The sequence below is a fragment of the Grammomys surdaster genome, unplaced genomic scaffold, assembly GCF_004785775.1.
Source record: "Grammomys surdaster isolate TR1022 unplaced genomic scaffold, NIH_TR_1.0 358, whole genome shotgun sequence".
NCBI lineage: Eukaryota > Metazoa > Chordata > Mammalia > Rodentia > Muridae > Grammomys > Grammomys surdaster.
The window spans coordinates 300755-317294 of record NW_021604777.1 but is presented as its reverse complement, the minus strand read 5'-3'; the positions used below and the strand labels follow the sequence as shown (position 1 = coordinate 317294).

Genomic DNA, 16540 nt, shown 5'->3' with positions numbered 1-16540 from the left:
ACTGCCTTCATGGAGTCCCACAACTTTTGGTATGATGTGTCCTCATTTTCATTAAATTCTAAAAAGTCTTTAATTTCTTTCTTTATTTGTTCCTTGACCAAGTCAACATTGAGTAGAGAGTTGTTCTGTTTCCATGTACACGTGGGTTTTCCATTGGTTTTGTCATTATTAAAGACCAGTCTTAGTCCATGGTGATCTGATAGGATGCAAGGGATTATTTCAATCTTTTTGTATCTGTAGAGTCCTGTTTTGTGATCACTTATATGGTCTATTTTGGAGAAGGTACCATGAGGTGCTGAGAAAAAGGTATATTCTTTTGTTTTAGTATGAAATGTTCTATAGATGTCTGTTAAGTCTATTTGGTTCATAACTTCTGTTAATGTCAAAGTGTCTCGGTTTAGTTTCTGTTTCCATGATCTGCCCATTGCTGAGAGTGGGGTGTTGAAATCCCCCACTATTATTGTGTGAGGTATAATGTGTGTTTTGAGCTTTAGTAAAGTTTCTTTTATGTATGTAGGTGCCCTTGCATTTGGAGCAGAGATGTTCAGAATTGAGAGTTCACCTTGGTAGATTTTTTTCTTTGATGAGTATGAAGTGTCCTTCCTTATCTTTTTTGATTAATTTTGGATGAAAGTCAATTTTATTTGTTTCTTGGGACCATTGGCTTGGAAAATAGTTTTCCACCCTTTTATTCTGAGGTAGTGTCTGTCTTTGTCACTGAGGTGCGTTTCTTGTATGCAGCAAAATTCTGGGTCTTGTTTGTATATCCAGTCTGGTAGTCTGCATCTTTTTATTGGGGAGTTGAGACCATTGATGTTAAGAGATATTAAGGAAAAATGATTGTGGCTTCCTGTTATTTTTGTTATTAGAGGTAGAATTATGTTTGTATAGTTATCTTCTTTTGGGGTTATTGGAAGATTACTTCCTTGCTTTTTCTAGGTTGTAGTTTCCTTCCTTGTGTTGGCATTTTCCATCAATTATCCTTTGAAGTGCTGGGTTTATGGGAAGATATTGTGCAAATTTGGTTTTGTCATGGAATATCTTGGTTTCACCATCTATAGTGATTGAGAGTTTTGCTGGGTATAGTAATCTGGGCTGGCAATTGTGTTCTCTTAGGGTCTGTATGATGTCAGTCCAGGCTCTTCTGGCTTTTATAGTCTCTGGTGAGAAGTCTGGTGTAATTCTTATAGGTCTGCCTTTATATGTTACTTGACCTTTTTCCCTTACTGCTTTTAGTATTTTTTCTTTGTTTTGTGCATCTGATGTTTTGATTATTATGTGACGGGAGGTATTTCTTTTCTGGTCTAGTCTATTTGGTGTTCTGTAGGCTTCTTGTATGTTTATGGGCATCTTGTTCTTTAGGTTAGGGAAGTTTTCCTCAATAATTTTGTTGAAGATATTTACTGGCCCTTTAAGTTGGGAATCTTCATTCTCATCTATAACTATTATCCTTAGGTTTGGTCTTCTCGTTGTGTCCTGCATTTCCTGGGTGTTTTGAGTTAGGAGTTTTTTGCATTTTGCATTTTCTTTGACAACTGTGTCAATATTTTCCACCATATCTTCTGCATTTGAGATTCTCTCTTCTGTCTCTTGTATTCGGTTGGTGATGCTTGCGTCTATGACTCCTGATCTCTTTCTTAGGTTTTCTATCTCCATGGTTGTCTCCCTTTGAGCTTTCTTTATTGTTTCTATTTCCACTTTCAGATCCTGAATGTTTTTCTTTAATTCCTTCTTAGTGTTTTCTTGCAGTTCTTTGAGGGATTTCTGTGATTCCTCTTTAAGGGCTTCTACCTGTTTACTTGCACTCTTCTGTATTTCTTTAAGGGAGTTACTTATGTCCTTCTTATAATCCTCTATCATCATCATGAGATGTGATTTTAATTCTGAATCCTGCTTTTCAGGTGTGATGGGGTGTCCAGGGCTTGCTATATTGGGAGAACTGGGTACTGATGATGCCAAGAAACTTTGGTTTCTGTTGCTTATGTTCTTGCGCTTGCCTTTCGCCATCTGGTTAACTCTAGTGTTACCTGCCCTCACTGTGTCAGACTGGAGTCTGTATTTCCAGTTATCTTGCTTGTTGCAGAGCTCCTCAGAGTCCAGATGTCTCTGTGGTCTTATGCTCCTAATCTCCTGGGTGGAAGAACTCTTGGGACTCAGACCACCTCTTGAATCTGGAAATCCTGCTCTGGGTGCAGTGGTTCCTCTAGGATGGCTCAGGATTCAGTATCTCCACAGGAGCAGACCAACTCTGTGTCTGCCCCAGCCCAAAGGACCAGGCAGGGGCAGAAGGGAAGTGGAATTCCGGAGGGGCGGGGTTTGAGTAGCTGGTGTGTCCTGAATGTCCCTGGCTCCCAGATGTATCTCTGGGGCTTAGGGAGTGAGATGGAGTTCTTACCGGCTGCTCTGAGTGCAGTGGATCCTCTAGGATGGCTCAGGATTCAGTATCTCAACAGGAGCAGACCTACTCTGTGTCTGCCCCAGCCCAAAGGACCAGGCAGGGGTGGAAGGGAACCTCAGTCAATATCTTATCTCCTGTTTCTACACTTGGAGTCCTGTGGTATATGTGTTCAGCAAATGGATTTTGTAACCCCTTGGAATGTGTCCTAAGATTTAGAAGTCTGCTGTTATATCAGAAGGTAATTCTCTTATAAAATGTCTCTGTAGTGTTGCCATTTGGAAACAGTGGTAACCCTTGTATGCTAGCTGTTTCTACAGAATTAATGCTCTTTGTTTTTGCATTCTATCTGAGCCTGGGGTCTTCCTTCAGCAATGTTTGGACCCTTACAGAACCACAAGGGGAGGAGGTTGGAAAAGAGAGGAGTAGGTGGATCATGAGAGCATTGCCATGAAGCCAGCTCGCTGGAGTAGGAGCAACCCAGGCAGAACATGGTGAGTTATATCTTGGGGTTATTGACAGGGAAATAAACCAAATAGCATAGAGGGTTAATATCTGTTAACCCCAATTCCTTTAAAGGTTATTATAAATATAAAGGGTTTTTTTTGGTCTTTTAGTTGGGAACTAGATGATCTAAGGTGTGATAGAAACCGCCACATAATATTTACCACAATAATAGCCAATCAAATTAACTGGAGGGAAAAATCAAACAGTTCCACTACAATCAGGAACAGGAAAAAGTTGTCCATTCTCTCCATATCTGTTTAACACAGTATTTGAAGTTCTAGCTTCAATTTGAAGCAATAAGATGACTAAAACAAATAAAGAGGATAAAAATTGGAAGAAAAGAAGTCAAAGTATTGATATTTGCAGATGACATGCTAATACACATAAGTGACCCCAAAAGTAACCAGGGAACTCCGACAACCGATAAACATCTGAATTAGATGTGGCTGGATACAAAACTCACTCCAAAAAGGTCAATAGCCTTTTATTATACAAACTACAACTGGGTTAATAATAGACCTATGTCACCATGCCTAACTAAGGGAACTTTTAAAATAGAACTTATTATAAAGCACTACCTTCCACTCAGGCCTATAAGATCCGGTATGAAATATATATGGGGCAAGTAACTTAATCTGTATGACACACAGTGGTTAAATGACTGCCAATTATTGGCAGTATTAGGAAGAAATCCTAAGTTTTCTTTTGTATCGATAAAGGGTAAGCAAGTAAACTAGATCAGTCATGGGTAGAAAGGAAAGCTTACTGGTATCAAATGCCAAGGTTGTTTCTCGGGGTAGGGGCAAGGGAAGGGATGAAGAGAAACAGAAGAAAGCAAAATGAAGAAAAAAGGAAGCAGATTTTATAGGACAATCATCGGGGTGGAGTCTTTGAGCTGATGTAGGCTATTCAGATTGACAAGGACTAGATGCCCTTGCCCAGGGTACTTGTCTTTTCGGGGAGGGCTAAGAGAAGGTCCTGGTACACAGAAACCTTCCTTACAAAATTACTGAGGAATGCTGAATTTAGGCTTCTGTTTACTCAATAACAAGCATTCTGTTTACCTGGCAAGTCCCTTTCTGTTTAGGACATTGTCACCAGAACTGCCATGGGGGAGGGGGTTGGGAGTAGGAGTAGGGCTGTTGATTTTGACCTAACAAAAGTCCATTGTTCTTTCTCATAAACTAAGCTTTGAAAATTGACTATCCTTTCGTATTTTCCAGGTTCATACATATAATCAGGAGTAACATTGCTTTCTTTCTGTCCTAGCTTTCTTTCTGTTGCTGAGACAGTGCACTGATCAAAACAAGCCTGGAAAGAAAGTGATAATTTGCTTACTCATTCCCATCACTTTCTTTTTCAAGAAAGAAAGTCAGAGCGTCTATCCCTGTGCTCAGTGGTGTGGTGGGCTCTGTGGTGTGGTACATTCTCTGGCGTTTACACCAAAGGTGATTTCAGCAGCTGGTGGACTCTAGATATACCAAGCAACCTCCAGTGGAATTTGGGTACCTCCTCAGAGTAAAGGTCAAGAAGCTCCATGCAGGCTAGTGGGTGGCAGGTAAAGCCTATTATTTTTGCTCAACCCAATAGGCTCAGGTCCAGCTGCTGGTGCAGCTGCCTAGGGCATCATCCTCCAGCAGCCTGGGAACTCACCAGGAACAGCAGCTAGCATAAAGAGAGCCTAGGACTGCTCACTCCCAAGTTCCTGTCCTTGCTGCAGGAGGCACAGGACAGCATCCTAGATATCAAAGCCAGAGCAGATAACTTGGTTCTGAGTCAAGAGCAAAGAATTTATGACACCACCAAAGTCTTTAAAGGAATTTATCTAGTTGAAAAAAATTAAAGAACACATGTAACTCACGAAGACATCTGCAATTGCTTTAATAATGATGCATGATTAGCTGTTCAGTGACCTTGTGCTACACAGCTGTAAGTACCTACTCCAGAAATGCCTTCCTCCAAGTCTACAAAGTCACTGACTCAGCAGAAATCTACCACAGCTGTTCAGAACCTGACTTAGCAACATGTTTCTTAAAGAAGCCAGAGTTTCCAGTGGACACCAACTACAGGAATAGCTTCAGGATCTACTAGTTCATCGATGAACTGATGTTTTCTGTGTTTCTTTTCTTATGGTTTGCTCCTACCCCAGAAGATGGCTATAAGCTTAAATTAGATGATAATGAAAGAGTTTGTAATATGCCTTATGTTCAATAGCACATTATTAGATTCCATGAAAACTTGGGTCTGTTATTTTGGGGATCCAGGAGTTGCCACACAAAGCACATGGACATAGATCTCCATCAGACAATGATAGATTATTGAACATATTCCTAACGACTGATCAGTTGGTGCAACAGTTAAGACTGGGGAGCTGAAAGCTGTGCACCGATACACTATCGAGAGTCAGTTTGTACAGAGCAAAAACTGTAATAAGCTCATAAGCAGATGTAGGGTGGGCTGCAGGGTGGTCAGCCTTTTTCCAAGTTTTTTAGTAGCTTAGACATAACAGTCTAAACTAACCTCTATCTATCTTGGCTCTGAGTGAAAGCCATGGTTGGGGAATTTCCAAGAAGAAAAAAAAAATGAGCAAGATACATGGTAAACCTGACTTTGCTCTGAGCCAAACTATTTTTTCTTTATCTATTGTCAGGCTGCTTTTATAGTACCAGCAATATGGAATAGCTAGCAGACCTGAAGCAAAAAGGCTATCATTATGCCTGGGAAGTAATGGCAGGGAAGCAAACCTCTCCCCTTGAGTTGTTCGGTGAGTTAAATCTTGGCTCGCAATTTTTCTCCAAAGGTAGGAGATTGTATTGGATCTGAAGAACCATGAGCAGGACAGATGAAATGCATTTCTTGATTTAAAAAAAAAAGAAACTAAGGCATTAGTAATACAAGTCCCCAAAATAAAAATTAATAGGAGAAGGCACAAGGAATTACTTAAAGTTGTTGTTAATGAGGTCTACCAGGGGACCATTAAATAGACTTAAATAGTCATTAAATAGACTTTAATAGTCATTAAATAGACTTTCATGCCTTTGTTGGCATTTTTAGTCTCTCTCTCTCTCTCTCTCTCTCTCTCTCTCTCTCTCTCTCTCTCTTCTTCTCTCACTCCATCCCTCCGTCCTTCCCTCCCTCCCCCTTCTCATGTTTTGTTTGACTAGGTTTAGGCTTTCTTTAATTATACCTGAATGGTTAGAGAAACCAGCATTGTTCAACCTAGAGCCATGCACAAACCTCCTTGTTGCATGAAGAGAAGGTCAATCTCTTTTCTGTTTAATAATATGACTTCAGCTAAAGAGTCAAAAGAAGTTAAATGACTAACTGATTGTTCTAATTCTGACAAGTCTTGATCAACTTGTTATTTAGGTGTTTAAATTTTTGATCTCCCTTAATAAATGCTGCTGCTCCCATACTGGCAGACCCTGCTACATCCATTCCTACTGGGGTGGGAGGGGGGCACTAGTATTAGGGCTGCTCTGGCCATCCTGGTTTAGTGTCAAAGTGCTAGACGTTTCTAGCTATTTTGTGTGTAGTTTTAAAATCATGCTCTACCACCTTTACCCGGAAGCTACTGTGCTACCAGTTCACCCCCGGCTCTTTTTTGTTCCATCTGGCCTTGCTCTAGGATTGGCCACTGCCAGCTGCCTCCTGGCTTCCTTTGGTGCCTGCCTTATGCTCTGGGGGTTGACCACTTCACCAGCCCACTCCTGAGACCCTTCAATTCTAGGAGCAGGTCAAACATGCTACTGCCTTGCCCAGGAGCTGCCCTGCTCTGGCCCCTCCCAGCTCCTTTTTGTTCTACCCTGCCTAGAGCCATCAGTCCTAACCTGGCTTCTCCTTCCTACCTGCCTTTGCTCTGGGAGAGATCGAGTTACCAGCCCACTACTGAGACCTAAGAATCTTCAGATAAAGGACACACAGCTTTATTATTTTAGAACTTGCCAGCTTGGCACAATTGCTGGGCACAGAAATCTTCTGACTGGAAAGGCATACCCTTACCAATTATCTCCATTTTTTTCCTCCTGTCCTAAACTTAGTGGCTTGTATCAGCTAGCCCCTGCCAACACCTTTGGCCATCCACCCTTGGTGGAGGCCACAGGCCCTAGCTACCCCAAGGCCTTATATGATTGCAGAATCCTCTTTCCATGGCAGAAAAAGTCCTGTCTCTTTCCCTGTGTCACCACTTTAGTATCCCTCTACACTGGGGCATCAAACCTCCACAGGACCAAGGGCCTCCCCTCCCATTGATGTCAGATAAGGCATCTAACCCTCTGCCACATATGAGGCTGAAGTCATGGGTCCCTTCATGTATACTCTTTGATTGGTGGTTTAGTCCCTGGGAGCTCTGGGGTGGCTGGTTGGTTGATATTGTTGTTCTTCCTACGGTGTTGCAAATCCCTTCAGTTCCTTCAGTCCTTTCTCTAACTCCTCCGTTGGGGACCCTGTGCTCAGTCCAATGGTTGACTGCAAGTGTCCACCTCTGTATTTGTCAGGCTCTGGCAGAGCCTCTCAGGAGACTGCTATATCAGGCTCCTGTCTGCAAGCACTTCTTGGCATCAGCAATAGTGTCAAGGTTTGGTGTCTGCAGATGGGATGGATCCCTAGATGGAACAGTCCCTGGATGGCCTTTCCTTCAGACTCTGCTCCATTTTGTGACCCTGCATTTCCTTTAGACAGGAACAATTCTGTGTTAAAATTTTTGAGATAGGTGGGTGACCCCATTCCTCAATTGGGTATCATGCCTATCTACTGGAGGTGATTTCTACAGGGTCTATACTCCTTTGTTGGGTATTTTGCCTAATGTCATCCCTATTGCATCCTGGGAACCTCTAGATCCCCTGGCATCTGAGATTTTCTAGTGGCTACCCCTAGATCCCTGTCCCCCCACTGTTACATTTCTATTCAGTTTCCTGATCCTCTGTACTTCTCTTTCTCTTCCCATACCTGATCCTGCCCCCCCTCCCAGGCCTCTCCTTCTCTCTACCTCCAATGATTATTTTGTTCTCCCTTCTAAGTAGGATTAAAGCATCTACACTTTGGTCTTCCTTCTTCTTAAGCTTCATATGGTCTGTGAGTTGTATCGTGGGTATTCTGAGATTTTGGGCTAATATCTACTTATCAGTGAGTGCATACCATGTGTGTTCTTTTGTGTCTGGATTACCTCATTTAGGATAATGTTTTCTAGTTCCACCCATTTGCCTGCAAATTTCATGAAGTCGTTGTTTTTAATAGCAGAGTAGTACTCCATTAAGTAAATGTACTACATTCATTTTTTCCCTTGAGGGACATCTGGGTTGTTTCCAGCTTCTGGCTTTTATAAAGAGGGGTGCTACAAACATAGTGCAGCATGTGTCCTTGCTATATGTTGGAACAGCTTTTGGGCATATGCCCAGTAGTGGTTTAGCTGGGTCTTCAGGTAGAACTATTTCCAATTTTCTGAGGAACCACCAGATTGTTTTCCAAACTGGTTTTACCAGCTTGCCATCCCACCAGCAATGGAGGAGTGTTCCTCTTTCTCCACATCCTCACCAGCATCTGCTATCACCTGCGTTTTTGATCTTAGCCATTCTGATTTGTGTATGATAGAATCTCAGGGTTATTTTGATTTCCATTTCCCTGATGACTAAAGATGTTGGACATTTCTTTAGGTGCTTCTCAGTCATTTGAGCTTCCTCAGTTGAGAATTCTTTGTTTATTTCTGTACCCCATTTTAAAATAGGGTTATTTGATTCTCTAGCATCTAACTTCTTGAGTTCTTTGTATATTTTGGATATTAGCCCTATATCAGATGTAGGGGTGTCAAAGATCTTTTCCTAATCTGTAGGTTGCTGTTTGGTACTATTGACAGTGTCCTTTGCCTTACAGAAACTTTTCAATTTTATGAGGTCCCATTTATCAATTGTTGATCTTAGAGCCTGAGCCTGAAAATTTCCCCTGTGGCCATGCATTTGAGGCTCTTTCCCTCTTTCTCCTTTATTAGATTCAGCATACCTGGCTTTATGTGGAGGTCCTTCATCCACTTAGACTTGAGCTTTGTACAAGGAGATAAGAATGGATCAATTTGCATTGATCTACATGTCAACCACCAGTTGAACCAGCAAAAATGCTGTCTTTTTTGCACTGTATGATTTTGGCTTCTTTGTCAAAGAATAAATGACCATAAATGTGTTGGTTTATTTCTGAAGTTTAGTTCATTAATTGGCCTGCCTGTCTCTGCACCAATACCATACAGTCCTTTATCGTTTTGCTCTATGGTACAGCTTGAGGTCAGCGATGGTGATTCTCCTAGAAGTCCTTTTATTGTTGAGAATAGTTTTTGTTATCCTGGATTTTTTTGTTATTTGTTATTTTATTGTTAGGGTCCATCTTATACACAGGATTGGAATTCTCAACTGAAAGCAGGGATATCTGGAAGGCAGATAATAAACAGACTTCTTTTTGGGTATAAACCAACAGGCAATTTTTCAAGGCTTAAAGTTGCTCTCTCTCTCTCTCTCTCTCTCTCTCTCTCTCTCTCTCTCTCTCTCTCTCCCTCCCTCCCTCCCTCCCTCCCTCCCTCCCCCCTCTCTCTGTGTGCTCTCTTCCTTGCTTGCTCACCTGCAGTTTGAGGCTGCACACACTCTGCATTCTCTTGTGCACTCTGCTTTTCTTGAACTCCCACACTCCTACACACCACATGCACTCTCCTTTCACTCACACACACAAACTTCTTCACACACGCTCTCTCACATTCTCTCTACTCATTCTATCCTCACCTGGCGCACACCTCACGGGCACTTCACTCTCACCTCACTCGCTCTCCACTTTCTCTCTTCAATTGCCCTTCACATGCTCTCTAGCCTAGCTCTTGCTCCAGTCTTTTATTGTTACCCTAAAATCAGGTAGAAAAAAGACATTGTAAAATCATTGCCAAGTCAAATTCAAAAGAATAACTACATCCCACAAAGAATCAAAAATTACAATTGCTCCCCAAAGTTTCAAGCTTTCCTATTTCCAGGACTGTGGCCAAAATAATAATAATTACAAACTTATCATTATTTAAACTTTAACTTTTGACTTATTATACTTCAGGGCTCAGAGCTCCGAGGTCAGCTACTGGCGTTTTCTTGTGAAGCTCTAAAGATAAATGACATGGCCAAAGCTGTCAGGCAGTGGCCAGAAAGAATTAAGTTAACTCTTAACTCAGAAGTTCCACTAGCCTTCTGCTTCTGTACAATGACTCTCCTAAGAGTCCCAGTGTTTTGATTTAGTTTTACTAATATAAAATTTTATGCATTCTATACTTTCTTATTCAGAAACCACTCACAAATGTTGTACAAAACTTATTTCATAACTTCAATAGTTTTTTTCTTTCTCAGGATTCCAATGTTGGCTCTATTTCATTTTCTAATAATTTCTTCAAATTTTCTTTGCAAGTCAAACATTAATCTGGAACTACCATTGTGTAAGTTATTGCATTGCTCCCAAGATGAGAACACACAGCATGCACCTGGGCCATTAGGACAATGCTGTGCTGTGCCAGTATGCCTCAATTTTTAATTGTTTAAGAATCATTACATCAAGGAACACCTAGTTTCACAGAATCCACCAGAGCAGAAGGAGAAAGAATTAGGAAAGTCTGATATAAAAGAATAATTATGCACACCAAAGCCACCTGAAAAGCAATCATGCACAAATGAAATCTATACAGCCGTTGTCCAGGGCTAAGATTAGGAGAAATGGGAACAACTGAGCTTACAAAGACCTACCGCGGACTACTGAGCTGTCTCCATCCTGGCCGTCCCTTATTTCAGATGGTGGGTCCCCTTGGAGGGATGTGTCTCCTGCTTCTCAGGGTCCCAGACATCATCCTCTTTTATAAGGAGCTGCTGCAGGCTTCTGAGGTGTCTCCATCCCAGCCTACTGCGAGCAGTCCCTGTCATGATATGGTGTCCTCAACGCCAGATGAATTTGAGAATTGCTTTTTCTATCTCTATGAAGAATTGAGTTGGAATTTTGATGGGGATTACATTGAATCTGTAGATTGCTTTCGGCAAGATGGCCATTTTTACTGTATTAATCCTGCCAATCCATGAACATGGGAGATCTTCTCATCTTCTGAGGTCTTCTTCGATTTCTTTTTTCAGAGACTTGAAGTTCTTGTCATATAGATCTCTCACTTGCTTGGTTAGAGTTATTCTAAGATATTTTATATTATTTGTGGCAATTGTGAAGTGTGTCATTTTCCTAATTTCTTTCTCAGCCTACTTATCACTTGTATAAAAGGGAGGTTATGATTGAGTTAATTTTATATCCAGCCACTTTGCTGAAGTTGTTTATCAGCTCTAGATGATAACTTTTTGATAACTTTTGGTTGAAAGTCTATTTTATTGGATATTAGAGTAGGTACTCCAGCTTGTTTCTTGGGACCATTTGCTTGGAAAAAATTTTCCAGCCTTTTACTCCGAGGTAGTATTGGTCTTTGTCACTGAGGTGTATTTTCTTTTTGCAGCAAAACCCTGGGTCCTGTTTACATATGCAGTCTGTTAGCTTATTTTTTTTAAATTGGGTAATTGAGCTCATTGATGTTGAGAGATATTAAGGACCAATGCTTGTTGCTTCCTGTTATTTTTGTTGTTAGAGGTGGAATTATATTTGTGTGATTCTCTTCTTTTGGGTTTGTTGTGAAAAGATTAATTTCTTGCTCTTTCTTGGGTGTGGTTTCTCTCCTTGTGTTGGAGTTTTCCTTGTTGGATTAGTGGAAAGATATTGTTTAAATTTGGTTTTGTCAAGGAATATCTTGGTTTCTCCATCTATGATAATTTGGAGTTTTGCTGGGTATAGTAGCCTGGGTTACCATTTGTGTTCTCTTAGGGTCTGTATGACATCTGCCCAAGATCTTCTGGCTTTTAGAGTCGCTGTTGAGAAGTCTTGTGTAATTTTGATAGGTCTGCCTTTCTATGTTACTTGACCTTTTTTCCTTACCACTTTTAGTATTCCTTCTTTGTTCTGTACATTTGGTGTCTGATTATGTGACAGGAGGAATTTCTTTTCTGGTGCAGTCTATTTGTCTTTCTGTGCACTTCTTGTACATTTATGGGCATCTCTTTATTTAGGTTAGGAACATTTTCTTCTATAATTTTGTTGAAGATGTTTACTGGGCCTTTGATTTGGGAATCTTTGCTCTCTTCTATGGCTATTATTCTTAGGTTTGGTCTTTTCATTGTGTCATGGATTTCTAGGATGTTTTAGTTTAGGAGATTTTTTGTATTTTCTTTGACTATTGTGCCAATGTCTTCTATAGTATCTTCATGCCTGAGATTCTCTCTTCTATCTCTTGGATTCTGTTGTCATTGCTTGCATCTGTGACTCCTTATCTCTTTCCTAAGTTTTCCATCTCCAGAGTTGTCTCCCTTGGTGTTTTCTTTAATGTTTCTATTTCCATTTTTAAATCCTGGATGGTTTTGTTCAATTCCTTCACCTGTTTGATTGTGTTTTCCGTTATTTCTTTAAAGGATTTATGTGTTTCCTCTTTAAGGGCTTCTACCTGTTTACTGTGTTCTCCTATATTTCTTTAATGGAGTTATTTATGTCCTTCTTGAAATCCTCTATAATCTTTATGAGATGGGATTTTTGATCACAGTCTTGCTTTTCAGGTGTTTTATGGTACACAGGGCTTGCCGTGGTGGGAGAAGTTGGTTCTGATGATGCCAAGTAGCATTGGTTTCTGTTGCTTATGTTCTTGCACTTGCCTCTTGCCATCTTGTTATCTCTGGTGTTAACTGGCCTTGCTGTCTCTGCCTGGAGCCTGTCCTTCCTGTGAGTCTGGTTATATTGGGGGCCTCCTTGAGTCTGGCTGTCTCTGGGTATGGGAGGGGGTCTGGAAAACCATGCCCTGGCCACACTGGAGGTGCCTGGGATGCAACCAGAACCTTTATCACCTTCCTAGTCTGCCTATCCTCTGGGATTTCCCAATTACTAAAGGATCAATTGGCAATTTCCATTAATTCTGGCAGGTTCTTGCCTTTGAAGCCGTCAAGTTTCTGAATCTTCTTATGAATGTCTGGAGCAGATTGGCCTACAAAAGCCTCATTGATGGCTCACTGATTCTCTGGTGCCTCTGGGTCAAATAGTGAATAGGTCCTGTAGGCATCTAAGAGCCACTCCAAGAAGGCAGCTAGGGACTCTGTAGGTATATGGACTATCTGGCTGACCTTTGATAAATTGGTAGGGCACTTAGCAGCACCCCTTAGACACCCCTATTAGAATCTGACAATAACTGTTGAGTGCCTCCATACCTTCAGGTATGTTGGAGTCACCATCCAGACTGGTCTGAGGAAAGGCACTGTCAGTGACTGTAGCATTCTCAGAGTACCGGCCATTGTTTCCTGGAACCAGTTTGTGGGCTTCCTACCTAATGCAGTCCTGTTTCTTGATGATGAAGAGGGTTTGGAAGAGCAGTAGGATATCCTCCCAGGTGGGCTGGTGGGTAAGGCAATCTCTAAGGCAGAAATTAAAACTTATGGTTTTTCAGAGATCGGAGGATTCTGAGTTTTCCAATTGTAGATGTCACTAGTGGAAAAAAAGCTGGTAGACCATGAAGGATCTCCCTCCCTCAGCAGTAGGTGGGGCAAAAAGCACAAGGAAAAGGCTTCGGTTAAGGGGCTACAGTGGGTACTGACTGGGTTTGAGGTTGACTAGTGAGGGGACAGGCAGATGGGGGAAGTCAAGGGTCCTTGGGTGGCTAGGCTGCACGAGGAAGCCTATATAGGGGTGACAGGAAGTTCTCATCCAACTGAGACAGGACTGGTGGGTTCTACTTGAAACAATCTCTGACAACAGCAATTACAGCCATAGCTATGTCTTTAACCTGCTTAGATTGGTCCTGGTTCTGGAAATTTTAGGCAAGGGCAGAAGCCTTTTCCTCCTCTGTATGTTCAGAGTGAGGGGGAATATGGTTTTTCAGCTGTTTGGGAGGATCAGAGAGAAGTAAAGTCAAGCCATTACATAGGGAAACTTATCAGGATGTCCTGGTTTCCTGAGGACGATAGCCTGTATGGGAAGAAGAACTGATGAGTTCTGGTGGCCAGGCAATGCCCAAGGAAAGCAGTCTGAAGTCACAGAGGGTATGGAGTTTCTTGGGAAAAAATCAGTTACAGGAGATAGCAGCAGCTTTCTCAAAGTCCTTGAAATGACATGGGATCACCTCAAGAGGAGCTTCTGAGGTAGAAGGAGATAGTATAGAGAGAAATTTTCCCATATCAGGGGAACTAAAGGTTATATAGAGAGGAAAAGCACCTAGAAACGAAGTGAAAACTGGACAAACATAAACAAGACTGATACAGCACTGCAGATTGTGTCTTTCGAATCCCCAACAAGAATCCCCAACAAGTCCAAGTCCGAAGGGGTGGATTGTAGCAGACTCCCAAGAGGAGAATCAGGTTATCCCCTCTCCTAAGACTCAAAAAAATTTTACTCATCCATTGTTCTTGAGTACCAGAAAGAAGACCAAGCCAAGTGGTCTTATTTCTGCTTTGGCTTCCACAAGCCAAAGACAGAAACTTACCTCCTCATGGAGGAGCCAGTTGGCTTGGTGATGTTCCCTGTCTGCAACACAGGAGTAGTCAAGGGTAAGGGGCTTCCCAGCCAATGCACCAAATGTTAAGGCCCAGGAGTTACCCCACAAACCACAGGAACACTGATCTCAGTCAGACAGAGATAGTTTATTAAATGCAGTTCCCAAGACTGATCAATCAGGGCAACAGTATAAACAGAAAAAGCCGTTGACAAAATTAACATGGCTTCATGAGAAAAGTCCTAGAGAATGTAGGGTTAGTGGGAATAAGCTCTCTTCATAATGCCAAGTTTCAATTTCTCTGTATGACCCTTTCAGTCCTGGTTCTTCAACTGACACTGAGCCTGCACCCTCACCAATGACCTCCATTCTCAGCTACTCTCCATGAGCTTTTCATGTTATCAAAACAAGTACCACTGGGTGAAACTTACACTAGAAAGTTCAGTTGTCACTGCCAGGTACAACCTCAGCCTCCTTTGGAATACAGCTTTTATATTCTGACTCTCAGGAAATATTTTCCAGAAGACCACATCTCAAAGATGCTGGTCTCTTAATCACTTCTGGTTTCTCAGCTTCAGCTGACCAGCATTGAGTATCCCAGCAATGCAAGGTTTCCCATTATAAGTTTTGGTATTTTGTTAATCACTACTGATTCTTCATCCCAGCTGACCAGAGCCACAAAATCTTAATACAGAATAACAAATGGCCCCAATAGAGTCTTTAATCTTCCCTGTGAAACTTGACGAGCAAGACCAGGCTTCCATCGTCTGCATTGCCCTCAACGTTCTTAACTTCCAAAATCCTACAGAACAGCTCACCACATTCTGGACACTCAATGGTTTTTCTAGCCCAAAATTCCAAAGTCCTTCCACAATTCCCCCAAAACAACATGGTCAGATCTGTCACAGCAACACCCCACTATCTTGATACCAACTCATCTTAGTTTTTATTAGTTTTGTTATTATTATTTTCTCATATATTACATCCAGAAAACAGTTCCCCCTCCTCTTTCACCTGTCCAACCTTCACACACACTCATCCACTCCTACTCTGTTTCCATTCAGTAAAGGGCAGGCTTCCCAGGGATATCAACCAAACATGGCATATCTAGTTGCAATGTGACTAGGCACTTCCCATCATATTAATGCTGGGCAAGTTAACCCAGTATGAGGAAAAGGATCCCCAAAGCAGACAAAAGAGTCTGAGACAACCCCTGATATCACTGGTAGGAGTGCCACAAGAAGACCAAGCCACACACCATAACATATATGCAGAGGGCATAGGTAAAACCCATGCATGTTCCCTGGTTGGCATTTAGTCTTTTTGGATTCCTATGAATTTGTGGATTTTCTTGAGGTGTCCTTGACTCCTCTGGCTCTTAAATCCTTCCTCCCTCTTTTCTGTGGGGTTCCATGAGTTCTGCTGTGAGTCTCTGCAACTGTTTCCATATGTTGCTGGGTGAAGCCTCTATGATGATGATTATGCTAGGCTTTTGTCCACAAGTATAACAGAATATCATTAGGAATCATTTCTCATTTCTCTTTTATTTTTCTTCTTTTTTTCCCCAGTCATGTTTGGTTTTATCCTAGGTCTTTACACTGCCCAGCCTCTGGGTCCTGGCTCTTTAGGCAGTCAGGGATGGGCTCCCTCTTGTGCCAGGAGTCTCAAGCTGGACCAGTCATTGGTTGGCCACTCCCACAACTTCTGCACCACTTTTGCCCCAGCACATCTTGAAGGCAGGACAAATTGTAGGTCAAAGGTTTTGTGGCTGGCTAGGGGATGTTATAAATATAATACAGCAGGGGGTTAAGGGTACCTGTCAGATCAAAGACAAGGTGTTCCTCTGAGAAATCACACCGTGCAACAGACCTAGTATAAAGGGAATTTATTGAGGGAAGGGAAGGGAGCGAGGGCCTAGGGAAATGATAGAGACAGCGGAAGGGAGAAGGGCCATGAGGGCAGAGAAGTGGGAACAAAGAGAGACAGAAAGAACAGAAAAAGGGAAAGAGATAGAGAGATTAGCCAGGTACATGTGGGAACAGAGAGAGGGAGAGAAAGAGAGAAAGAGAGAGAGGGAGAGA

General features: G+C 41.9%; 1 protein-coding gene across 6 annotated transcripts in view; it reads left to right on the top strand.

Moving 5' to 3' along the window:
- The first annotated feature begins 2528 nt into the window (after positions 1-2528).
- Positions 2529-16540, top strand: part of LOC114631337 (olfactory receptor 19) — a 44724-nt gene continuing 30712 nt past the window's right edge. For 4 of the 6 annotated variants that reach the window (XR_003712940.1, XR_003712939.1, XR_003712941.1 and 1 more), the window contains exon 1: positions 2529-2889. Coding sequence is in view for 2 of the 6 variants with exons in the window: in XM_028779626.1 (XP_028635459.1) it covers positions 2846-2889 (44 nt within the window). In the remaining 4 variants the exon portion in view is untranslated. Of the gene's footprint in view, positions 2890-4171; positions 5667-16540 lie in introns of all 6 variants that reach the window. The other 2 variants (XM_028779628.1, XM_028779627.1) reach the window with 2 other exon arrangements.